The sequence below is a fragment of the Eulemur rufifrons genome, chromosome 6, assembly GCF_041146395.1.
Source record: "Eulemur rufifrons isolate Redbay chromosome 6, OSU_ERuf_1, whole genome shotgun sequence".
Lineage (NCBI taxonomy): Eukaryota > Metazoa > Chordata > Mammalia > Primates > Lemuridae > Eulemur > Eulemur rufifrons.
Window position 1 is genome coordinate 78951769 of NC_090988.1, and position 27616 is coordinate 78979384.

The window sequence follows — 27616 nt, forward strand, 5'->3', positions numbered from 1 at the left end:
ACTATAGTACATGTGTATGAGCTGTGATAATCAGACAATTTTTTTATGTCCAATAGAATATAAACCAACATATAAAGAACAGGTGTATTCAACCTCAGTTACTGACATGTTTTTCCTTTAATTTTCCACAGATACTTTTTGTATTACCCTACTAATTCAGCCCCTTAGCTTCTCTCTCTTGATGTATGTTAATAGTGTTCTTACGGTTTTCTCTTCCATATCATGAGAGTTTTGGGTGATCTTACAACTGTTCCTGGTAGATAAAACATGAAGTACGTAGTGCTGTCTATAAATGAAGTGCATTTCTGATTCCTATTTTTATGAAATGTTAGCTATTGATCAGTCATAGATGGAAATACAAATTGCTGATATATCCATCTTTTTAGGTATTCAGCTATCAATTATATATTTGGCATATTTGATAATGAATATTAAATCTTTCTTCTACCCTTCATCTCTCAAGTTTAAAATTTATTAGGCTTTGAAAATGTTTATTATTGCTGCTGGTCTTTGTACTTGGTGTTTTGATCTGGATCATTGTCCTGCATACTTAAAAGATTAAGTGGCCTTGCAATAAGGATATTTTTAATTGTGGTATTTTTAGCCTGTGACACAAACTACATTTGAATGAGTGTCTATTCTAAGAGCTTGTACTTTGATTACATTTCAACATGTTACTGGATAGTTGCAGTTGTAGTCATAAAAGCAATCTGCATGAATGTCTAACATTCTGTAGTGATGTTATTTCTTATGATCACAATTGTTTTTCTTTTTTCTTTTTTTTTCGAGACAAGCGTCTCATTCTGTTGCCCTGAGTAGAGTGCCCATGGTGTCAGCCTAGCTCACAGCAACCTCAAACTCCTGGGCTCAAAACGATCCTCCTACCTCATCCTCCCAGAGTGCTAGGATTACAGGCAGGAGCCATCATGCCCGGTCCACAATTTTCTTATTATACCATCAACAGTCATAACCAAAAAAGAAAAATATTTGTAGAAGTGGTTAATTATCTCTTTTGAAATTTATTGTCCTTTCTAAGGGTGTTGAGGTTTTGTTGGTTGTTTTGAAAAAGCACTATTCTGTGGGATACTGAAAAGAGTGCTAATTGAGCCAGATATAAACTCACTAGTAGTATTTTAACAGTCATCCTTCTGTTAAAGTTCCAGCTATAGAAATGCTCTTCCATATTTTCATAAATTTTAGTTGCATTATGATTTGGAAGGATTCTTGGGGTCCTGTAGTGTAAGTTCTCATCTTGTGCTTAGAGGAGTCTCCTTTATGGTCTCCCCTGCACAATGATAGAGCCTCCAAGGGGTATCTCCAATATTCCTTCTCTCCTGAGACTATGTTCCCACCTCACATACACATATTAGAAAATTGTTCCTTATAATAATAAATGGAAATAAATAAGATTCATTTAATATCTAATTTGATGATAATAATATTAGGAAAAGGGGAATTCCTATAAAATCTCAGGCGATGACAGTTTTAAACATCAGTCTTATTATGTAGTATGAGATGTTTGTTTTATTTTTTATTTATTTTTCTTTCAAAATAATAATGAAGGGAGTGCAGGTATTTTTATTGCATGGACATCTTGTATAATGTTTAAGTCAGGCCTTTTGGTGTGCCCATCACCAGAATAGTGTTTGTTGTACCCAGTAGTGCTTTTATCCAACACCCACCTTCCTACCCTCCTCCTGTCTTGGTTTCTCATGTCCTTTATATAGCATTGTGCCCTGGTGTACCTATCTGCTAGCTCCCATTTATTAGTGAAAACATACCGTGTTTGGTTTTCCATTCCTGAGATTCTTCATTTAGGATAATGGTCTCCAATTCCCTCTATGTTGTTGCAAATGACATTATTTCATTCCTTTTTATGGCTGAGTAGTACTCCATGGTGTATATATACACCACATTTTCTTTATCTATTTATGACTTGAAGGGCATTTGGGTTGATTCCGCATCTTTGCAATTGTGAATTGTCCTGCAGTAAACATTTGAGTGCAGGTGTCTTTTTGATAAAGTGGCTTCATTTCCTTTGGGTAGATACCCAGCAGTGGAATTGCTGGATTGAATGGTAGATCTACATTTATTTCTTTGAGGAATCTCCATACTGTTTTCCATAGAGGTTATACTAATTTGCAGTCCCACCAACAATGTATTAGTGTTCCTTTCTCCCTGCATCTACACCAGCACCTATTGTTTTTTGACTTTTTAGTAATGGCTATTCTAATAGGGGTAAGGTGATATCTCATTGTTGTTTTAATTTGCACTTCCCTGATGATTAGTGATATTGAGCATTTTGTCATGTTTTTGGCCATTTGTCTATCTGCTTTCAAAAAAATTCTGTTCATGTCTTTTGCCCAGAAATGCCTATTTTAAAAACAATAAAATATTGTGGAAATGTATACTTTCCCCGCTCCCTGCCAGGTTGATTCCTTATTGACAATTGTTGATAAAACTTGGGGGGAGGGGCTGTGTCCTTCCCTAGGTTTTTTGTGCTTTTACAGACACTTGTTTATCTGTGTCTGCATTTTTATAACCACTTTAACTCTTTGCTGACTTTTGTTTTAACTTGTAAGAATTTGTTAAATGCATGATGTTGAATCAGTATCTATGAATAATCTAGTAGATGGTCACATCCACTGCTGAGCTCATTTCCTAGCTGCCTCTGTAAAAGGATGTTACAGCCATCTTTAGGAAGACAGTCTCCCAAAATAAGAGGCTGTCTGTGTATTTAATGTTAAAGATTATTTATGGTTTAGATGAGTAAATGCTTAAAGATTAGGAAAAGTGCTTAGTAAAATGCCAGCTAGAGTTCTCTTAGCATAAGTATATTTATATTTCACATTTCCTGAGTAGTTTTAAAATCCAAGGTAATATCATTAAAGAGAGAAAGAACATGTTAATAAATATAGCATCTGAGTGGGAGAACTTCCAGTAAGATAAAAGTCCAATAGTTTTGGTGATCCTACGAATTATTTATTTTAAAGTGTTTATTTTAAGGTGTGGTTAAAAGCATGGATTCTGAAGCCACAGAACCTGGATTTGAGTACCAGATGTACCTCCTACTGTGTGGCCCTAGGCAAGTTACTTACCCTTGTGTCTGTTACTTCATCTATTTACAAAGGACTTGTATGAATATCAAATGCATTGATATTTATGAACATCGCCTGGTTCATAGTTAAGTGTTATGTGGGTACTTGGCATTATTACTGTTATTGTGTATTTTAAAAAGGATTTATATAGGATGAAAAGTTTTAAAAATGGCAGCTAAATCCTTCCTTCCATCTTTCTGTCCTAGAAAGCTGAAGACCAGTTAATCATAAAAGGCACATAACATGGTTTCTCATGTTATGTAACTATTAGGAAATAAAATTAGAGCATAACATTATTGAATTGCTAAAAATGACTTCTGGGTCAATTTCTAGGTTTTCAATTAGTTTGGCTTCCTGTGTTTCTTTGAGTCAAAAGATTTTTTAATTTGGGGTGCTATGGTATAGAGCAAGAGGCTTTCAAATCAGGTATTTAAATCTCAGTCTTAACCATCTTCTGAGTAACTTTGGCCAGTGTATTTGTTATATGTTGCTGTGTGACAACTCCAAAACTTAGTTGCTTCAAAAATAATGATTTATTGTTTCTTATGATTCTATGGGTTGTAAGGGTTCTTTTATTTTACATGGAACATTTTGTTTACCAGTATTTTTTATCTTGAGGCAGAAGCACAACACAGTAATCTGCTTTTGGAACATTTTCTTTAAATGAGATAATGCATTAAGTTACTCCCATTTTGCCTGGCTCATTAATTAAAGCTCAGAAAATAGTATTTGTTTTAATTATGTAGTCATAAAATATTTCAGTTGTCCGCAATGCAGAATGGCTAGCATTAACAGTCCCTTATCTATACCTGCTCAGCTCATAGATTGGATTTAACAAAAGGTTTCTTGGCTTTCCTGAATGAGTGAATGTTAACAGCTTTTGTTGGTTGACCAATTCATTGAACAAATAATGAGTGACTAATATGTGCCAGGCAGTGTTCTGTGTGCTGGTAGTATAGCATTGGAAAAATTAAAAAAGTTCTTGCCCCTGTGGAATTTGTATTCTAGTGGGACAGGGGGCAATAGATAATAAGCCAACATATTTATCAGTTGATGACAGTCAAGCAGGATAAAGGAGGAAAAGCAAGTGCCATGTGTTGGTGGGGGCTTACTCTTCTATTATATTTAAGTTGGTCAGGGAGGGCCTTTCTAAGATGATCTTTGAGCCAAAACACTAAGAGTAAAGGGATCAAATCTTGCTCCTCTGCCTGGAACCCAGGCAGGTATCTTTAAATGTAAAAGTTTTAAGGAATTGTGGTTTGGAACAGTAAGGAAGCTAGTGTGGCCGTATCAGAGCAAGCAAGTGGAAGAATGGTCGGAAATATCAGATGCGGCTAAGGGCTGAAGCTTGTAGGCCACTGTAAGGAATTTGACTTTGACTGAGATAGGAAACTACCCGATTTTGATGAGAGGAATGAAGTGGTATGATTTGTGTATTAAATGGATCACTCAGGCTGCTAGGTTGAGAATAGATGGTAGAGGATAAGGACAGAAGCAAGAACAGTTAGGAAGCCCTTGCAGTAATCCGGATGAGATGTCTTGGATTTAGGGTGCCTATACCTAGCAGTATAGGTAGAGTGATTAAATTCTGGATCTGCAGGCCTTTGAAGATAGAGTCAATGGGAGTTGCTGATAAACGTTTGAAGTGAGAGGAAAAGGAGAGTCAAATTTGATTCTCACAGGTTTTGGGCCTGAGAAACGAAAAGGATAGAATTGTCATTTACTGAGATGGAAAAGGCTGGAGGAGAAGTGATTTTGGGGGGAATTAGGAATTCTTTTTGAACATGTTCAGTTTGGAATGTCTAATAAACATTCAAGAAAAGGCATTGAGTAGACAACTGGTTATGTAAGTCTGGAGTTCAGTAGAGAGGCCTGGGCTGGAGTTGCACATTTGGGAATTTTAAGACTAGATGTGATATTTAAAACTGTGATTGAATGAGGGATCACATAAGGGAAGTGAATGCAGATAGAGGAGATAGACTAAGCCTTAGGGCACCCCAGAATTTAAAAGATGGGAAGATAAAATGGAACTAGCAAAGGAATCTGAGGTTATGTTAGTGAACTGAGGAGAACAAAGAGTTCTGGAATTCAAGTGCAGGTAGTCCTTAAAGCAGGAGAGCATAATAAGCTGTGTTAAATGCTGCAAGTCAAGTAAATTGAGGATGTGGCAATGAAATGGCTGATGGTGACCTTGACGAATGCTATTTTGTTGGAAAGATAGGGTAATGAAAAAGCCCAGTGAGTTCAAGATGGGTAGAATTGGAGGCAGCTTGTATAAACAGTGCTTTCAAGAAGGATTGGTGTAAATGGGAACAGAGAAAGGGGGGTGATGGCTCAGAGCTTTTTCCTTTTTCAAGATGGGAGATACAGAATTGTCCTATAAGTGGGAGATATTGGTGATGAGAGACAGTGGGAAATTGGTAGAGTGATGTATTTCAATAAGTGAGCCACAGATGCCTTAGATAGAAGCATTACATTTACACACATTCTTTTACTTAGTCCTTTAGGTAATCTTCTGAATATGTAAGGGTTAGTAAAGCCCTTTTTTAAAAATGAAAATACTAAGGCTCAGGTATATTACTTGCTATTAGGGGAAGAGCTGCAGGTCTACTTATGAGTGTTTGAAATCTAGCTCTACTCAGGGGATTTTCATTTTTAAAATCAATGCCTCCTTGCTAGCCTCTAATATTTGTCTTCCTAGAATTTTTCTTTATAGATTATCAATTTTTTAGTACTACTATAGCATAAAGTTCTTGTAAAATTCACCCAAAGGGAATTGCCCCCTTGATCCATTTTTTTTTATATTGTATTGCCAGTATATGGGCAAGAGGTTCTTACTGTGTCCTAAAGGTTTAATGAATGAGTAGCATAAGATTAGTTCAATCAGAAAGGCTGTTGCATTGAACAAAGTAGAAAAATCAGTAGTTCCTTTAAATAGTACCCACTTTTCCTTTTTGGATAAGTATTACATCAAAGACATTTTCTTCCTGATTTGGCCAGTTGTATCTGAGGCAATACTTATTCTTGGTGTAAACTCTCTCTGCTCTGACCTTCTTCAGCACTGGAGTATATTCTTGTTCAGTAGCCTGGTGAACTGATGTGGCTTCTCTTGGTTAACTTCTCATGTTTCATAATAACCAAAAAATGGAAACAACCTACATGTCTATCACCTGATGAATGGATAAATAAAATGTATGCAATGGAATATTATTCAGCAATAAAAATAAATGAAGTACTGATACATGCTACAACATGGTTGAACATTGAAAATATTATGCCAAGTGAAAGAAACCAGTCACAAAAGACCACATATTATATGATTTCATTCATATGAAATGTCCAGAATAAGCAAATCTATTGAGACAGGAAGTGAATTTATAGTAGCTTAGAGATAGGGGCATTTGGGAGAAATGGGGAGTGACTTCTAATGGATATAACTTCTTTTGGGGTGATGAAAATGTTCTAAAATTGATTATGGTGATGGTTGTAGAAATCTGTAAATATACTAAAACTATTGAAGTGTACCACCTAAATGGGTGAATTTTATGGTATGTGAATTACATTTCAGTACATTTCTGTTATTTAAAAAACACCTTCCACACCTGCCTCTACCTCAGAGAAGAGTGTTCAGATTTTAGTTATGTTTATTGAGTTTACCATTTATTCATCTTTTCCAAGTTTGTGCTGCATTTCCTGGTATCTCATGGTTGTCAAAATTAGAGAGAAGAGTGTGGCTGTAACTTGTATAGGAGTATCATCACAAGAAGGATGGCTGTACTTCTCTGTCTTTTTTTTTGAGATGGACTCGTTTCCAGGGCTAGAGTGCAGTGGTATCAGTCTAGCTCACTACGACCTACACTCAAGTGATTCTCCTGCCTTAGCCTCTCGAGTAACTGAGACCACAGGCACTGTGCCATGACACCTGGCTCATTTTTCTATTTTTAGTAGAGATGGGGTCTTGCTCTTGTTCAGGCTGGTCTCAAACTCCTCGGCCTCTCAGAGCGCTAGAATTACAGGCGTGAGCCACTGCACCTGGCTGCATTTTCTTATGATAAATACGAATTATAAAATGAAAAACAAAAGCTTTTGGAAAGCTAGTCATGGCAGCCATGGAATTGTGCCACTCAGATACCCTTCCCATTAAAAATTGGGCAAAAGAAATGAGTAGACATTTTTCAAAAGAAGATATACAAATGGCCAACAGGCATGTGAAAAAATACTCAACCTCACTAATCAGAAATTCAGATTAAAATCACAATGAGATATCATCTTACACTAGTGTCAGAATGGCTGTTATTAAAAATATAAAAAAAAAAAAACCCAACAGATATTGGCAAGGATGTAGAGAAAAGGGAACTCTTAAACACTGCTAGTGGGAATATAAATTGTATAACCTGTATGGAAAACAGTATGGAGATTTTTCAAAGAACTAAAAATAGAACTACAATTTAATCCAGCAATCCCACTTTTGGGTATCTACCCAAAGGAAAAGAAATCATTATATCAAAAAGATGCCTGCACTTGTATGTTATTGCAGCACTATTCACAATAGCAAAGATATGGAATCAAGTGTCCATCAGTGGATGATTAGATAAGAAAATGTGGCATATATACTCCATGGAATACTGTTCAGCCATAAAAAAGAATGAAATCATATCTTTTGCAGCAACATGGATGGAACTGGAGGCCATTATCTTACGTGAAACAAGTCAGACACAGAAAGACAAATACCCCATGTTCTCACTTGTAAACGGAAGCTAAATAATGTGTACACATGGACAGAGTGGAATGATAGGCAGTGGAGACTTAGAAGGATAGAGGGTGGGAGGAGATAGATGATGAGAAATTACTTAATGGACACAATGTACGTTTCCAGGTGATGGATACCCTAAAATTCCTGACTTCACCACTATTCAATCTAGGCACATAACAAAATTATACTTATACTCCGTAGATTTATACAAATTAAAAAAACAAAAGCCTCCTGTGTAGAGCAGCTGACTGACTGAGAGCCTCCAGTTGCTGCTCATTCAGATACACTGCAGTGCTCAGGCTGAGGCCACACTTCCTTTGGGCCCCTCCCATCCCTTGACCAGACATAGTGGCTGCACTGGAGCTGGGCTATTCTTGCTTGTTGGTGGGCTCCTCAAACACGTAATTTTTGCTAAGGAACTCCATATTGGCCCAACCAAGACTTTCTCATAACTGCACTGCTGACCAAGTTTCTTCTACACAATTCCTGCTTTGTCTATCTCCATCCGCAGATACCAGACCTACTTGATGTCTGGGGGCTCTCCTCACCTGCTCCTGCTTCTTCCTCCCGCTGTATCCTTAACAGACATCTTCCCCAGTAAATTTCTGGCACATCAGTTTGCTTCTCAGAGGATCTAAACTGACATGCAATAAAAGATAATGAATTTGTATGAAACTTTCAGTTAAAATTCTTTCGTATTTTAAAATGAGAAATTTGAGTTTGCTTCTGCAAATATTACTTTTATGTCTTAGATTTTTTTATGTTTGAAGTGGCTATGTGCAATTCCTGAATATATCTATAAAAATATTGCTATATTCATGTTACCATCAGTTAGAAACTTGGCTCATTCCTTAAATGGTGGCAAATGGCAGAAGGGCTCTTTGATTGGCAGAAACTCATTTCTTACTGTCCATGTGATTCAAATAATTTCAGTCTCTTCAAATTGTGTATCTTATTTGCTATCATTCTGTTAGTTTTCTTTCATTGGCAAATTGATATTGAAAATTTCTACACTAACATTTCAAATCCTATGAAGAATTTTTTTATATTAAATATTTCAAAATAATCATAAAGCTTTCATACACACAGTGATAACCCTATTAGTCTTAATCATTTTTCTCTATCATTTAGATTAGTACATGATAAACATTAATAGTGAATCCCTTTTGTACGCCATGCTTTTGAAACTGCCTTTTTGCTTTGAGTCTTTTTAGTGTAAATTAATATATACCCTTCATGAACTCGTGTCCAGTCTCTTTCTTTTGCCTGGACTTCTCTACTTCAAGGTCTAGTCCAAACACAGACTTCACGCTGGTGCTTTCCTTTGTGTGACCCACTACGTTGGAATGATATATTTGAGAAATGTTTACTGAGTGGATCTTTTTTTCTAGGTTCTAGTTATACAGTAGTGACCAAAAAGGAATAAGATTTCCATCTTCTCTAGCTACTTTTGTACAATATTTTAGTATATAGGATTACTACTTAGTGTAACTTATTTCTTCTTTTTATAACATTTTAGCACTTGATTATATCTGAATATATTAATAATTCATGAGTATATATCCATGCAGACATTTAAATATTTTATCAAAAGAATGAAAGCCTTTTATAACTATGTTTTAGATAGTTATACTGAATCTTAACTATTAATTATAGCAGAGATGACCAGGAGTACAAGATTCTCTGGGTAGATCCCAAATCTATGGTAGAAAACAGTTTGTTCCTTGTCCTTTGAATTTATACTGTCAGAAGAGTTTTGGGGAGGAAATGGGATGGTCTTCCAGTTGATCTAACTTCTTGAGTCTAGGGCCTTAGTTCTCAACTTTGACTATATGTTGAAACCATCCCGGGAACTTTAAAAAATACTGATTCTTAAGTCCCATCTCCAGGGTTGCTGAGTCGATTGGTGTAGGGTGTGGCCAGGACCAAGTGATTGTAAAGTGCAGCCAGCCAAGATTGAGAATGCCTTAGGAGATAGTGACAACCAGCAGTCTCAGTTAAGAAATTAGCAGAAGGCTTATTCTGCTTAACCATAGATAATATATGAACGGAGAGGGCCTGGGAATAATCCTAGTAGTAATGAGGACCATTCTACCCTAAAAGAACCTGGAATCCTCAGAGAAATGGCTGCTTCTAGAGCTGGAGCAGGGAAAGAACAAGATGAGCTTGGAATATCTTGCTGTGTCAGAAAGAAAAGGAATCAAAGAATGATGGGGACAAGATGAAAGAACATAAACGTTTGAGGGAGTTCTGACCAGTCAAATCTGGGAAAATTTGAGAATCAAATAATTATGGTAATGGATTATAACCCATTGAATAAAACAGGAATCCATTAATCTGTACTCATACAGGTAAATAAACTAATACATTAAAAGTTTGATAAGGAATGGATTATTTATGTAGTTTCAAATCAAAATCCCACAAAATACTTAGTTACAAAAGGAAAAGGAAGAACTTAGTAGTGGAAAAATCTAGCAGACACCACAGTAATCAAATGATCAAAGTGAAGATTATTAGTAATGGAGCATATCAGTTGTGTGGCACCTGATAAGGCACAATGGGAAAACAGCATCACTTTTGTGATATTCCTCTCAATAAGATTTATAACCTGAATCTAATTACAAAGGAACAGCAGACAAACCCATACTGAGGGACATTTTACTGGCCTGTAATGTCTTATGCAAAGGTCATGGAAATCAAGGCAAGACTAAGGAGCTATTCCATATCGAAAAAGACTGAAAGAGATACAACAGCTAAATACAATCCATGATTCTGAGTTGGATCCTTTTGCCAAAAAGGACATTATTGGTATAATTGGCCAAACTTGAATGGAGTCTGAGCTTTATATGGTAGAGATGTATTGGTGTTAATTTCCTGATTTTGGTGATTATGTCTTTTTTTGTTTGTTTGTTTGTTTTTGAGACAGAGTATTGCTTTGTTGTCCAGGGTAGAGTGAATGCCGTGGCGTCAGCCTAGCTCACAGCAACCTCAAACTCCTGGGCTCAAGTGATCCTCCTGCCTCAGCCTCCCGAGTAGCTGGGACTACAAGCATGTGCCACCATGCCCGGCAAATATTTTCTATATATTTTTAGTTGTCCAGCTAATTTCTTTCTGTTTTTTTAGTAGAGACGTAGTCTTGCTCTTGGTCAGGCTGATCTCAAACTCCTGACCTTGAGCAATCCTCTCACCTCGGCCTTCCAGAGTGCTAGGATTACAGGTGTGCTCCACCACGCCCGGCCTATATCATTATTATGTAGGAGAATATTCTTGTTTGTAGGGAATACAAAGTATATGGTAATTGGGCAAATTATTCTCAAGTAGTTTAGGAAAAAAATGCTTGTTGTACTCTTCTTGCAATTCTCTGTAAGATTGAGGTTTTCAAAAAATTAAACATATACGCACACGTGAACACACAACTCTAGGATAATTAGGATATATATGACTTCCTTTGGAATTACACAGCTGTACCTGGAACCTCTCTGAGGGTGTGAATCTTCTCATGGGAAAGCTATGTAAAGTAGCAACATAATTTATCTGAGAATGATATATTTCATGGAGCACAATTTCCAAATAACCAAACCCCCTTTAGGTGCTAAAATAGTTTTTAACTGTTTTATTGTATCCTATACTCTTCTGCCTTTTGAAACAGAATACATTGAGCTTGGTTTTGTTTCTTTGGATGTCTAATGGCTCCAATTAGGTAAATTTTTGTTACTGTATTCTGAAATAATATCTAGGTCCAGTTTCACTTTTAGCCTTTGGGGTTTTTGTTTTGTTTTGTTTTGGTCTTAATCTCTCAATGTCTGGTTTTCAGTTCTGTTGATGATATAGTGCATGTTTTTAATAGTTTGCCAGCTCTCTTTCTAATGTGTTATTTCTAACCTGCTAAAGTCTCAAAAACAAGATCTATGTTTTTTTCTTTTTTTAAAAAAAAAATGTTATGTTAATAAAACTCTATAAGGAAAAAAGGATTACTGTGAAGAATCTTCATCCTAGCAATGTTGTACTCATAGTACCTTTTTCAGATCATTTCAGGATTATGGCTTAGTTTCAAAGAGTTTTGAAATAGTGAAGAGTTACTATAAATACAAGGTGATTACTCTGTCATTTTACTAACTTTTATTAGAATGACAGATAAAATTAGGTAATTTTAAAGAAAAACCACTCTGATTTTTTTTTTTTTTTTTTTAATTTCAGAGCTCCAGAGATTATATTGGGGTTGCCATTTTGTGAAGCCATAGATATGTGGTCATTGGGATGTGTGATTGCAGAACTATTCCTTGGATGGCCGCTCTACCCAGGAGCCTTGGAATATGATCAGGTAACAAACAGAACTATCATGGTAATCTAGTAGAGTTGGTAGAAAGTAAAATATAGTCATAGACTAAAAGGAATGCATGCCCCAGGTATAAAATACATGTGAAAATCTTTTAAATGTAAAGTGGCAAAACTGGGAACCTTACAGACTTTAAGTTCAAAATCTCAAAATTAATACTTTTGAAAACTTTTATAATGGTGAAGTAAAGTTTCATAAACAAAGTTATAATCTAAAGGCTCTTGACCAGTTTTGTAAGATTCTTGAGAGAATTGTTTGTATCTCATTTTATACCATGGACATGCAAAGAGCTGGATTGTGTCCATTTAATTAACTGGGCTTTGCTTGGGCGACAGACTTTGAGGGTGTATGAAATGTCTGCCCCTTCCAAGGAATAAAAGCTCCTAAAAGGCATTATAACTTTTGGTCTTAAAACCAACAACTGTTGTTGGTGTTAAAGTACCTCAGTCACTTGAACCCTCTTGAGTCTTTTCAGCTGTCTATGAATGGTGCTGAAAGTCACTTTTAGCACTGTTTAGTGGTTCTCAGTAGAATCCAGCAAATTACCTCATTAAACACATTTTTCATGGTAGTTTTGAGATATGTTCATTAGCCTCTCTAAACTATTAGATAATGTTGTTTGCTATTGTCTTGATTTTTTAATACCAAGATTCTCTTTTGGAGACATTGCCATGTTATTCATTGTTCTGTGTCTCTCTTATTAGAGAGATACATACTCAACTCATTTTAATAGAAAATTTCAGTCAAAATCAATAAAGTGGTTACATTAATTTTGTCATTCTATAGGCTTGTAGTGGATAAATGTAATTTTTATTTAGATGTCATATTATTTAACTTTTAAGCAAGAAAATAATAGAAAATAGAACATTTTAAAGCACACATAACAATTATATATGTTGTACCTTTATTCTGATTTTTCAGGGCTGTTTTCTATATTAAAAAGAATAAGAGAAGTAATTAGTTTGAGTGACTTAAATGTTCCTGAGATGACTCTAAAAATCATTTAATATTAATTATTAAATTAGACATTATCATTGACTGTATTTATTTTTAACATAGTTACAAACTTTATTTTGAAAAGAGGAAAAAATGTGGATTCAGGACTGTTCCATAAAATGGAGAAAATCTATGAAATCTATGCATATTTCAGAACAAAATTTCTGTTGCTTAAATTAGCATCTGTCATTATGACAGCTGCAAACCATTTCCAAAACTTCTTGTCTTTATGTGGGATCCAAGCCAGCCCATTAGTCAGTATCAGGTAAAAATTCCTCTCCATGATGCCAGCAAATGGATATCATTTAATTGAGGAAATTCAACAAATACTTACTGAACATCTGTTGCAAGACCCGAGCCAGACATTGTGGAGATACAAAGATAGTACATCCCTCCCTTAAAACTCAAACAGTCACTGATTAAAAGTTGAATCAGAATACAAGGTGTTATATTGAAAGTGGGTGGCACAGATGATGGATATTGCCAACACCCCTTACCTTGGTTTATATTTCCTCATAGCACTATTTCCTAAAGTCATAATATATAAATATAAATACATATCAGGAAGATACATGTGTATATGTGTATATATAGTCATGTATTACTTAATGATGGGAATATATTCTGAGAAATGTGTTGTCAGGTGATTTCATCATACTGTGACCATCATAGAGTGTACTTACACAAACCTAGATGGGATAGCCACACACCTAGGCTATGTCGGATAACCTATTCCTCCTAGGCTACAAGCCTGTGCAGCATATTACTGTACTGAAAACTGTAGGCTCATTGACTTTAATCTCTTATCTTCCAATGACTTTCTACCCATGAACCTCCTCTTTTAAGTCAGGTTTTCTATATTCTCTACCTTCCCTCCTTCATGTTCAGAATATCCATTAAAATATAGTTTGTGTGAAATTTTCCATATATCTTGGCTTCCTTCAGCTTTTTATCCAACTGCTAACTTGGATACAAATGCTAGACTATTGCTAGTTCTGAAAGAGTAGGTAATCTAATCTGAGAGTCTCATAAACCCTTAGCTGCTGAAATACTGAGGCACCAGTCAGATGTTAGAAATATACCCTTGGTTTTGCAGATTACAATTTATGGCGTGCATAGTACCCTAGAGCAGGCCACCATCTAGTGGCAATTTCAAGTTGATTTGCTGTTATACTCCGGATTTGGATTTCATAATTCTAGTCTTGGACAACTGATGTCTAAGAACTGAAAGGACCCTGGAGATTATCTAATTACTGCTCTCTCCCATTTTATAAAGGAGAAAACTGAAGCCCAGAAAAATGAATCGACTTGTCAGAAGTCACAATAGTAATGTTAAAAATAAAGCTCTGACCAAAACCCAATTTTTCTAAAATCTGTAATAGATGATTTAGCTTCCAAGGTCAGACAAGATCAGGCACATTCAGGGTGGTATGGCCAGAGACTATAATAGATGGTTTAAAAACAAAACTATAGAAAAGGTGTTATCTGATCCAGATTAACAATATTTTCAGGCTGGGCACAGTGGCTCATGCCTATAATCTTAGCACTCTAGGAGGCTTAGGCAGGAGGATTGCTTGAGGTCAGGAGTTTGAGACCAGCCTGAGCAAGACCTCATCTCTACAAAAAATAGAAAAAATTAGTCAGGCATGGTGGTGAGTGCCTGTAGTCCCAGCTACTCAGGAGACTGAGGCAGGAGGATCGCTTGAGCCCAGGAGTTTGAGGTTGCAGTGAGCTATCGTTGTGCCACTGCATTCCAGCCTGGAAGACGCTGTCTCAAAACAAAACAATGTTCAGAATATATATTACTTTAATTCCAAAGAATTTTTAAAAAGTCATTAGCATATTACGTCAATAGTTGCACAATATTAATTCAGTGTTTTAATATAGTTATTTTCCAAAATAAATGAATCTAAATAGGAGTGATAATGTGGGCATCCTTGTTTTGGTCCCAATCTTAGACTTTATACTCATTTTCAAGTGTGATGTTTGCTAGGCTTCAATAAATGTCTATTTTCAAGATACGGGAGCTCCCCTCTATTCCTAATTCTCTAAGGTTTTTTTTTTTTTTTTTTAAACCTAACTTGGTTTGGGACTTTCAGATTTTTTTTTTTTTTGCATCCATTAAAATGTTCACATAAGTTTTTTAGAACTTTACTTAGTAATGTGTTTGATTTTGCTAGATTTTTCCCCATCTCCCTACATTATGATCACCTAATTTCGGGTGTAAAAGGGCCACCAGTAGGGCATGCATCTTTTTATTATCTCTTCGCTATTCCAGTAATCAGCTGCCTAGATATACTTGGACACCCCAATTGGGGGATTGGTACTTTTAAAAAATTTTTCTTTTTTGCCTTAGAGTGGTAGTGCAGTAGGCAATAGTAATATTAAGTAATTAATACTTACTGAGTTCTTTTGTGTGCCAGAACTATTCTAACACTCTATTAACTCATTTAATGCTCACAACAACCCTATGAGATACATACTGCTATTGCCTCTGTTTTATAGATGAGGAAAGTAGGGTTCAGGGACGTTAAATAACTTGCCTAAGAATCTGAACACAGGCAGTCTGAATCCAGAAGCTGTTAACGGTGGACGACCTCTGCACTAACCCATGGGTATTGATAGTCCCCAGGCACTATGGGAGAAGAGTTAAAAGACCTTGCCCTAATCTGTCTCCCTTCTCTGGCACTGGCCCTCTTCTGGCCTCTACTGCTTACTCTACAGCTGCCAGTCTGCTGTCACTTGAAGGTGTTCACAGTCTACTTCTGTTGGTGTCCTGTCCCCAGGATTGGGTTCTAGGAAAGGAGCCAGCAACCCATGCTAGTTTATTGTTTTGTCTTATGGTAATATTTTGTACAAATATATCTCAGAGTTTATCTTGTATAAGATATTCTTTTTGCTTTTCTTTTATTAATAACATTGCCTTTAACAACAGGAATGCTTTGTTTTTTTTTGTTTTTTTTTTTTTTTTTTGAGACAGAGTCTCGCTCTGTTGCCCGGGCTAGAGTGAGTGCCGTGGCGTCAGCCTAGCTCACAGCAACCTCAAACTCCTGGGCTTAAGTGATCCTACTGCCTCAGCCTCCCGAGTAGCTGGGACTACAGGCATGCGCCACCACGCCCGGCTAATTTTTTCCATATATATTTTTAGTTGGCCAGATAATTTCTTTCTATTTTTAGTAGAGACGAGGTCTCGCTCTTGCTCAGGCTGGTCTCGAACTCCTGACCTCGAGCGATCCACCCGCCTCGTCCTGTCCAGAGTGCTAGGATTACAGGCGTGAGCCACCGCGCCCGGCCAGGAATGCTTTTATATTATAAATATGTTAGTATTATTTATAAAGAGAGGAAACCTAGTCAATTTGGAAAATTCAGTTTAACATGAATACACAATTCTGTATTTTAAACTTCTAATAATAGCTTCAAAATAATGTAAATCTAAAATTGACAGAACCAAAATGAGAAATAGGCAATCATAGTTAGAGATTTTAGCATATTTTAGTAATTGATAGAACAGATGGAAAAAATTCAGTAAGAATGTAGAAGATTTGAATGCATAATTAACCAGGTTTACCTAATGACACTATATAACACTAAACCCCAAACTGCAGAATACATGCTTCTCAAGTATATGTGGAACATTTACTAAAATAAAGATTTTTATGAAATATATTGTAACTTTCTTATTGATATATCTTATGTCTAATCTTTACTTTTAACCTTCTAGTACGATATAGATTTTTTTTTTTCCGTTTACAAAATGGATGAAAGAGTTATTAACAGAACTGTATTCTTAACAGCCAAATTTGAGTCACCAGGAAAAGAATGTTCAAATTATTTTAATTCTTCATTATAGGGTTTATATTCTAGCCCTTTAGTCATCTTTATCATCGTCTTTTTTGGGTGGGGGTGGAGGGGGAAGCAGGGTCTCGCTCTGTTGCCTGGGTACGAGAGCAGTGGCATCATCATAGCTCACTGCAACCTCAAACTCCTGGGCTCAAAGGATCCTCTTGCCTCAGCCTCCTGAGTAGGTGGCCCTACAGATATAAGTCACCATGCCTGGCTAATTTTTCTTTTTCTTTTTGTAGAGACAGGGGCTTGCTATGTTACTCGGGTTGGTCTCTAATAACTCCTGACCTCAAGTGATCCTCCCACCTTGGCCTCCCAAAGTGTCAGGATTATAGGCTTATTCACTAAGCCTGGCCATATCATTGTCTTTTAAAGCCTTTCCAACGCAATTTCCTCTTTGAATTTTAGATTCTGTAACTAGGCACTGACCATGTTGAGAATTTATCATGTATCATATTTTTTTATATGTGCATTTCATTTCCATTCACATATACCTGTGTGTGTTTAGAGAAGGCCCTACTACCAATTGTTACTGTACTTGGATCTCTTCCTGTGTTAATTGTAGATAAACTATCTTATTTTAGTGTTGAATTTACAAGACTTATATTTACCAGGAAAATGTCAAAAGTACTCTAGGAAATTAAATAATATTTTTATGGATGGATGGACAATATTTACTTGGTAAATGTTGATTGTTCCTCCAAAATGTTTGTTGGAGTTAAGATACAATCTTTTCCAGACCAGCAAAATGTCTGAACTTATATTCAAATTATATTTGGTAATTTCAAGTGATACCTTATGTAAGAAAAATAAAGTTCACTATTTCAACTCCAGAGGGAAAAAATTAGCGTGGGTGCGATGGCGTGCACCTCTAATCCCAGCTACTCTGGATGCTGAGGTGGGAGGATCACTTGAGCCCAGGAGTTTGAGGTTGCTATGAGCTATGATGACACTCTTATACTCTAGCCTGGGCAACAGCAAGACCCTGTCTCAAAAGAAAAAGAAAAATCTTTCAATATTTCTATTTTTGTCAGGCCATTTGGATTTCAAAGAGACCTACTGAAGCTGACTCAAGTAAGGGGACATTTATTTATATGTGTGGACTGTCACAAAAAATCCAAGAATGGTGCAGGCTGGATGGCAGACCCTGGTGCCCGCCATGCTCCCGACTGACCTCACTCCTCTCCTGGGCCCCTGGTCTCTGCCTGACTTGTCCCCGTGGTACCAGCCTTGTCTCATTCCTCAACCTGGTCTCGATGCCTTCCCCCCCCCCCAAAAAAAGAAAGAATGAAACTATAATATGACTAGATTTTGTCTGTGAAATGTGGAATTGAAGTTGCTTTTGGAATTAAGGCAACACTAGAGGAATTAATGGGTGTTGGTGGAACTTCACTCTGGTGCTGGACCATCAGTGTGACTTACCTGCTCTCTAAGGGAAGTTAGATAACTTACCCAAGAATCTGAACACGGGCAGTCTGAATCCAGAAGCTATAACAATGGACCACTTCTACACTACCCTGTGGATATTGATTGTCCTAAGGCAATATGCAGGAAGAGTTAAAAGGGCCTTTGTCTGCACTGATCTGAGTTTCTGCTTACTCTTAACCTTTCAAACTCCAGCTTTATCTATTACCCTTCAGCTCATTGGTATTTCTTAGTTCATGTTTATGACATTGTAAATCTGATTTGCTTGGCTTATTTCTAGTTGATTTCACAGGGCCAGTTTATAAATTAAATGCTTACAAGTCAGATCCCCACTCTTCCACTAGAGATGGGGGAGGCAAATATATTCGTATATTAGGGGTTACTTCATATATTAGGGGCTATAGGTGAAGCATTTTCTCTTCAAAAGACCAGGCAGGGGCCGGATACAGTGGCTCGTGCCTGTAATTCTGGCATTCTGGTAGACCGAGGTGGGAGGATTGCTTGAACTAAGGAACTCAAAACCAGCCTGAAGACGAGTGAGACCCCGTCTCTACTAAAAATAGAAAAATTATCCAGGTGCAGTGGTGCATGCCTGTAGTCCCAGCTTCTTGGGAGGCTGAGGCAGGAGGATCGCTTGAGCCTAGGAGTTTGAGGTTGCAGTGAGCAATGATGATGCCACTGCACTCTAGCCTGGGTAACAGAGTAAGACTCTGTCTCTAAAAAAACCAAAAACAAAAACAAAACGACTGGGCAGGCATTATTACCAGTTATAAACTCTAAGAGCTTTGCCTGCCACTTTTGTGTTGTTCTGTTTTGCAGTGCCATCTTAACTCCTCAGGTACATTAATTGCTCTATTCTCTGTGTTCTTTTAGCACTTTGTTTTCTTCTTCACAGTGGCACTTACTAGCTTAATTGCAAATTATGTGCTTAAATATTTATCTATTCCACTGAATTATATGTTTTTGATGATTGGCAACATGTTTTATTCATCTGCATATCTTTAGCATCCAACACATAATAGTTGCTCTGGGTATGTTTGTTGAAATTGAATTGTCAGTAGCTTTTCTATCTGATGCTACATCTAGGTACCAGACTCAATACTTTTTTCCTTCCATTTTCTGTTTCCTTAAAATAAGGATTTTAGCTACTCTGAGGGGAAGGGGTAGGGGAAGGAATAGCACTTTAATGAAATGAAGCTAATTTGTAAGGTTGCTATTTTAGTTGTCATTTCATATAAAATTGAGGATACAAATGTGAATAAAACAGACTGTTAGGAGGCTCAAAATCTAGTAGGGAAAACAGACATATAAAAAAGTGTCATATAGTGTTATAAATGCATTAAAGTTGTCCTGTTCTAGATGTGATGGTAGCACCTAGGAGAATAGTTACTTCTGCTTGGCATTGTCAGGGATGGCTTTATAGAGAAGATTCTCAAACTGGGTCTTGAAGAAGACATAGTAAAAGTTTGTCATGTGGATTTAGTGAAGAGAGAATAGGTACATTGGAGTAGGAGTTAGAGAGCAATATAGGAAAGAGAAACTGGCCTGTGCAAAATTTAGGCAGTAAGGGGTTATTAAGAAGTTTTATACAGGGGAGCAGCAGATTTACATTTTGCCAAAATGTCTGGTAACTGTGAAAAATCAATTGAGTGGATGGGGGCATTAGGGAAGACTGGAGCCAGATAGAGTAATTATGAGGCTTGTAAAATTGTGTAACTTAGAATTGAAGAAGACCTGAAACAGGGATGGAGAGGGAGGGGACAGTTACAAAAATGTTAATGAGGTAGAATTTTTAGGCTTTTGGATGTTGTGGGAGGGTGATGAGGGAAAGGTACTTGGTCTGGCATAAATTTCAGGTTTCTGATTTGGATGGATGGTGTTGCTGCCAATCAGAGGAGGAAATACATAAAGATTAGCAGATTTGGGAAAAAATCAGTTCAGGATATGTCCAGTTTGAGGCACTTAAAGTCTAGCCAGGTGGAGAGTTCCCATAAGCAGTTGAGTCTGGAGCCTCAGAGCTAAAGATTTAGATATAAAACCATGAGCACCTGGGACTTGTAAAGGGAAAAAAGAAAATAGGACTCTGGAAAGCAATGTGATATAAAGAACAAACACAGGAAAGCAGTTAAAGAGTGTCCGAGAACCAGGAAAGAATGGTGTCATGGAAATGGAACAAGCAGAGTTTTTATGTAAAAAGGTGGTAGCTGTTAGTATCGAAGTAAGATAAGGATTTATGTGTGACTATTAAATGAATCTATTAACAGGCCATTACTTATCTTAGTACCATATTATGAGGGTGGTGAGAGTAAAGTTCAGATTGCAGTATGTTGTGGTGTGAATGGGAAGTGAAATAATATAGGCTGCTATTTTAAGGCTCTTAACCGAGAAAATAGGGAGTTAAATAGTTAAGAGAGGTTTGGTTTTGTTTTCCTTTTTTTTTGAGGATAGAAGAAATTGAACATTTTTTGTAGTCAGTGAGGAGAGAGCTCATAGAGAGGAAGAAATAGAAGGTACAAGAGAGGATGGACTAATTCTGTTGGTCCCCAACCCCCTACTGGTCTGTGGCCTGTTAGGGACCCAGCTGCAGACCCACTTCCCCACCCCCCCACCCCCACCAAATTTTCTTCCATGAAACTTGGGAAGGGGGGCAGCTGCACACAGCAGGAGGGAAGCAGTGCTGAGGAGGGAAGCTTCATCTGTATTTACAGCTGCTCCCTGTCGCTTGCCTCACTCCCTGAGCTCTGCCTCCCACCCACCCCACTCCGTCCATGGAAAAATTGTCTTCCATAGAACTGGTCCCTGGTGCCAAAAAGGTTGGGGACTGCTGGACTAATTGACAAAGCAGAGTCCTTGAAGTTAAAAGAGAGAAAAAGTCCTTTCATTTATTCTTGAATATAGGTTAAAGGAGTTGAGTTTTCATAAGAAGGAAGGATGGAAAGACAATTTTAGCCCCCAGAGACCTTTTCTAAGCCTCTGTTTTATTCCCTATGTTTTCTAGTCATTAAGTGGGGGAAACCATATTTGATGGCCTGTTATATACCAAGCATTTCATGGGTGCTGGGGATATGTAAGGAAAGAAGACAAAGTTCTTCCCTTCTTGGAACTTAGATTCTATGGAGAGTGGGGTAAGAAAATGGAAAGTAAATGCACAGACTATGAGATAATGAAAAGCCAGGAGAATGGGGTAGTACTGAGAAGGACAGAGCTTGCTGTTATTTGTTGGTGGGTCATGGAAGGCCTCAAGAATAAGGTGACATTTGAACAGAGAGCGGAAGGAAGTGAGAGAGCCATACAGGTATCTGGGGGAAGAGTGTTCCAGAAAGAAGAAATATTAAGTGCAGAGGCCCTGAGGCTGGAGGTTTTTAGTATCCTCCTTGTGGGAACTCACCTATACCCATGTCTCTTCCTCTACAGAAACAACTACGCATATGTCATTGTCTCATAGCAGTGTCCCCTCCAAACTCCCATCGTAGTAATTCACCCAATCTTTATCATCCCGTTAATAAATCTCTTTTGAATCTACTCCTTCCTCTCTGTTCCCACTTAGCTTCTCAATTCAGACTTCCTTCATTTCTCCTCTGGCCTCATCCCCTCACTCATTCTCAGACATTGCTTTAAAAATATAAGTTGTTAATTTCCTACTTAAACTTCTCCAATAGTTTCTTATTATTATCTCTTGGGACATAATCTAAACTTCTTAATTTGCTGGTAATGCCCTTTGCCTGCTAGTTTGATTTCATCTCTTGCCATTTCTCCCTTAGTGAACCTCTATTTCTAGTCTATGAATGTGTGGGTATTCTCTGTTGATTTTATATATATGTACAGACACAGACATACATACACATGCACGCACATATATATAAAAATAATAATTTTAGCATAGTCAGGTTTTTCCTACCCTTCCATTGCTAACTTCTACTTGTCCTTTAAGACCCAACTTGAGTATCATCTCTTCTGGAACTTTATCTGACTACAATTAATTTAGGTATGCTCTCTGTTTTTCCATTAAGCAGGAATTTATTATGATATTTATTAACACTGCATTGTAATTGTTTCTGTGTATGTTCTCTGCTAGACCATGAATTTCTGAGGGCACAGACTACATCTTTCCATTCCTCACCTAACATCTAGCCTAGTGTCTAAGTGGCATTTATACATGAAAGAATAAACTGAATAAACTGTTCTGTAAATTATTTTTCAGATTCGATACATTTCTCAGACTCAAGGTTTACCAGGAGAACAGTTGTTGAATGTGGGTACAAAATCCACAAGATTTTTTTGCAAAGAAACAGATATGACTCATTCTAGTTGGAGATTAAAGGTAATTCATTAAAAAAGATAATATTTGGGAAAACAGTTTTCTAAGATGCCTCATATGCACGAGCAATACCGTCCATTTCTAATTTTATTTTATTGCATTTCTTCCTTCTTTTGAATTTTCATTTTTGACCCTTAAAAAAAAAGAAAAAAAAGAAAGAAAAGGCCCTCAGAATAATTTAGCTCATTCTTTGACAACATAATTATTAACTCATCTCAAATTTTTTTAACTTTTATATCTATAACTACATTTGTGTTGTATGTTTATCTTCTATATTCAGTTCTATATTATTAAGCTTTATAGGACAGGGACTGAATCTAACCTCTTACTACATGCCCCAAATATGCTAGGATCTTTGAGGGATCAGTAAATTCTCAGTGTTTATAATTAGTTATTTTGTTTAAGGAGTTTGTTACATATGTAATGTTTTTTGTGGCCTGAGCCAAGCACATCTCATTTTTTGATGTATTTTTTTTAAAAAAATACATTTTTGATGGTTACTCTTTTGAAACTACTGTTTGCTTTGAAAAATTCAATATATTAGAGTAAATGTGCCAGGATTAAAGAAATAAAAATGTACATTTTCGTGGATAGTAATATATTCTTTTCTCCTCTTTGATATATGCAATAAGACATTGGAAGAGCATGAGGCAGAGACAGGAATGAAGTCTAAAGAAGCCAGAAAGTACATATTCAACAGTCTGGATGATATAGCGAATGTGAGTACCAGAGCCACATTTGTTACTCTGGCATGCTTAGATGGCAGACTTGAATGCCAGGGGTGCCAAAGGTTACTCATTTTCTAAATGGCTACAGAGTGCTTGCTGTTGTTAAGTTTTTCAAATGAAATTAATTCTAAGTTTTCAACCTTCAGGAACTAAATGGTATTTGTCAAATTTTAAATTTATGGCCAGGCGTGGTGGCTCGCGCCTGTAATCCTAGCACTCCGGGAGGCCAAGGTGTGTGAATCATTTGAGCTCAGGAGTTTGAGACCAGCCTGAGCAAGAGTGAGACCCCAGTCTCTACTAAAAAAATAGAAAGAAATTATCTGGACAACTAAAAAAATACATATAGAAAAAATTAGCTGGGCATGGTGGCGCATGCCTGTAGTCTCAGCTACTCAGGAGGCTGAGGCAGAAGGATCGCTTGAGCCCAGGAGTTTGAGGTTGCTGTGAGCTAGGCTGATGCCACAGCATTCTAGCCTGGGCAACAGAGTGAGACTCTGTGTCTAAAAAAAAAAAAGAAAGAAAGAAAAAAATTTTAAATTTACCTATCTTGTTCTTTAGTAAAAAGTATTTGCTTTAAAAGGAAAAATTCTAGCAAACATTTCTTTTCCCTATATTTCATTACAAATGGATTTTTTTTTTTTTTTTTTTTTTTTTTTGAGACAGAGTCTCACTCTGTTGCCCAGGCTACAGTGAGTGCCGTGGCGTCAGCCTAGCTCACAGCAACCTCAAACTCCTGAGCTCAAGCGATCCTCCTGTCTCAGCCTCCCGAGTAGCTGGGACTACAGGCATGCGCCACCATGCCCGGCTAATTTTTTCTATATATATTTTTAGCTGTCCATATGATTTCTTTCTATTTTTAGTAGAGGTGGGGTCTCGCTCTTGCTCAGGCTGGTCTCGAACTCCTGAGCTCAAACGATCCGCCCACCTCGGCCTCCCAGAGTGCTAGGATTACAGGCGTGAGCCACCGCGCCCGGCCTTTTTTTTTTTTTTTTTTAACTAAAGAAGATTTTTTTCCCCCCTGCTTTGAATCCTATTTGGTGCCTCAAAACCTTTTGAGGATTTGTTAATCTCAATTGTTCTTCTTTGTTTTAAAAAAATTGTAGTCCTCTGTTCTGTCCTGTGTTGGGATTTTTTTAAATTGTGAAACTTAAACATATACTATTCTCTATGGCTTTTTAAAAATTTGATTGCTTGAAATTTTGATTTCTTAGGTGAACACAGTGATGGATTTGGAAGGAAGTGATCTTTTGGCTGAGAAAGCTGATAGAAGAGAATTTGTTAGTCTGTTGAAGAAAATGTTGCTGATTGATGCAGATTTAAGAATTACTCCAGCTGAGACTCTGAACCATTCTTTTGTTAATATGAAACATCTTCTAGATTTCCCTCATAGCAACCAGTATGTTACTTTAAAATATCTTAAGTTATTCTGAAAAAATAATAATACTAAATCTATAGAAAATCAGTGTGTTAGAAAAATGACTTTTCTTCATTAAATAAAAGTAAACGAGTCAAAAGAGTTAGCTAACTTGGCCAAGTTCACATCGACTAGTAAGTGGCAGAGTAGAACTAGCACACAAATCTGAATTGCAGTCCAGTGTTCTTTCTCTAAAATACCATACTAAAAATATGACTGAGTGGTTTTGTTTTTATATGACTTTACCTTAATAACGAGGAATATATAAAAGGAAATGTTAACAGTTTTCCAGGTCACATTTCACTTTTCACAGACCTTAGATTCTGTCCTCTTTTGAGTCCTGCAAATTCCATTTTACATTTTTCTTCACACCTTTTGCTTTTCTTTTTCCTCCTCTTTCTCCTCTGCATTATGAAGGAAAGGAGGTTTTTAATGGATCAGTAGAAAAGAATATATGCTCAGATTCCGAAGGCCTTGTCAGAATTACCTTGGGGAAATCTTTCAAATTCTTTGAGCCCCAGACATCTTTTTTATGAGACGAAGGGAATAAAGTAAGTGACTTAAAGGAGATTCCCCTAATAATTTAAAAAGACTAAATAAAGAAGGCACAGGAATGAACTGATATCCGCTATTGTGAATTGTCCTTAAAATTGATATTTCTTAAAAGCACAATTACATTTTTCACTCAAGCACTTAAAAAAAGTTCTAGTATTTTTCTTATACAATCACTTTGAAAAATAACATGGTAGCCACATACTTGGTACCATTAATTTAGTGGTGTGGAGATCTAGAAATTTAGGAAAAATTATTTAGAGCCTACAGGGGTCATAAAGTTATTGTGTGCTAACCAAAAAAAGCTTATTATTGCTTTTCTGTCTTAAAAAATATTACAGATGTAATATATTCTTGCTTTGAAATTCAATCTTTTCTTAATAGGATTTCCTGTTAGAAATACTATTGGAAATAAGCAGATTAAATGCAAATTGTAGAATTTTTTTCATTTAGGAATAATTATTTTGTTAATGTATGTTAATTTAAAACTAAGCATTTAAAATGATGTTATAAAACCTTCACTTTTTCTTTTGCAGTGTAAAGTCCTGTTTTCATATTATGGATATTTGTAAGTCTCACCTAAATTCATGTGACACAAATAATCACAATAAATCTTCACTTTTAAGACCAGTTGCTTCAAGCAATGCTGCTACTCTGACAGCAAATTTTACTAAAATTGGAACATTAAGAAGCCAGGTAAGAACCTCGAATAATTAATAATTTATACTTTTTTTTTTTTTTTTTTTGAAGCAGGTGTTGCTCTGTTGCCCAGTGTAGTGATATTATCATAGTCTATGCAACCTCAAACTCCTGGGCTCAGGTGATCCTTCTGCCACAGCCTTTCAAGTAGCTGAGACTACAGATACACAGTGCCACACTTGGCTAATTTTTAAAAAGTTTTTGTAGAGATGAGGCATAGCTATGTTGCCCAGGCTGGTATTGAACTCCTGGCCATAAGTGATCCTCCTGCCTTGGCCCCTCGAAGTGCTGGGATGGTGGGCTTGAGCACCGCACGTGGCCTATACTCTTTTTTAAATGATTACTTATTTTGCTTTTGAACTACAGAGGAGTTCATGTTGGCAGTTAGAAGTTACAGTACTAATAAGGTCTTACTATGGCTATTATATTGAATCTAGTAAAATTTCAGGGTAAAGTGGAACATTTTTACTCAAATTCATCTTTTCCCTTTCTTCTTTCATTCTCTCATTATCTTCTACCTGCCCCCGTGTGTCACAACTCTACCAAAAGTAGGGTTCAGTAGAATTAGTTTTTAAATTTTAGTTGGGTCACTTGTTTTTATTCTCATTTTCTGGGTCCATTGTTTTTGTAGAATTATGATTTTAAGAAACATGTTTGAATTCTTTTTATATAATAGGTGTGTAGCATAGCAGAGTGCTGTATATAATGTGCTGTACATTGATTGTTTCAGGTATTAACCACATCTGCTCATTCAGTTGTGCATCATGGAATACCTCTGCAGGCAGGAACTGCTCAGTTTGGTTGTGGTGATGCTTTTCAGCAGACACTGATTATCTGTCCCCCAGCTATTCAAGGTATTTCATTTAAATTATACTTTGAATTTAGGCATGCATTATTTTAAAACACATTTAGGCATCTGTTCATTAAATATATTGAATAGTTTTTGCTGTATTTAGTGCTACATTTGAATTTAACTTAAGCTGTCCTTAGAACAATGACAATAATTTCTTGACTAGAGTTCCACTGCAGTCATCATTAACAAAATGGGATTATATAACAGTCGCATTTTCTGTAGAATCTAGCTTCATAAAATACCTTAATAGAAAGTAATTAGCTTGGAAAGCTGTAGGTTGCCCTATACTGGGTATCACTGCTTTAGATGTTCAGGTAAGTATGTATTATTTGCCCATCATTACCAAACATTAAAGTGACTGAGAGCTGAGTTTTTAAAATATTTTGCTCAAAAGAGTTCTATCCCAAAATGTCATAGTCTTGTTCTTTATCTATAGTTTAGGTAAAAAATATATCATGGATTGATTTTGATTAAATTAGACCATGTCCATTGTTTAGATAAATATGACTAATTAAATCCTCAAATGGGATGGGTGGCAGAATTCCTTTCAAGAGGCCACACATTCTCAAACTGGGAAATTCTTTGTGGTTCTTAGAGAGTG

At 36.6% G+C, this 27616-nt stretch overlaps 1 protein-coding gene across 6 annotated transcripts in view; it reads left to right on the forward strand.

Annotated features, from left to right (window-relative positions):
- HIPK3 (homeodomain interacting protein kinase 3) overlaps positions 1 to 27616 on the forward strand; it is a 98600-nt gene that overhangs the window by 57346 nt on the left and 13638 nt on the right. For all 6 annotated transcript variants that reach the window (XM_069471257.1, XM_069471258.1, XM_069471253.1 and 3 more), the window contains exons 3-8: positions 12049 to 12172; positions 22653 to 22772; positions 23402 to 23488; positions 24709 to 24893; positions 26000 to 26159; positions 26893 to 27016. In XM_069471257.1, the coding sequence (XP_069327358.1) occupies positions 12049 to 12172; positions 22653 to 22772; positions 23402 to 23488; positions 24709 to 24893; positions 26000 to 26159; positions 26893 to 27016 (800 nt within the window). The remainder of the gene's footprint in view (positions 1 to 12048; positions 12173 to 22652; positions 22773 to 23401; positions 23489 to 24708; positions 24894 to 25999; positions 26160 to 26892; positions 27017 to 27616) is intronic.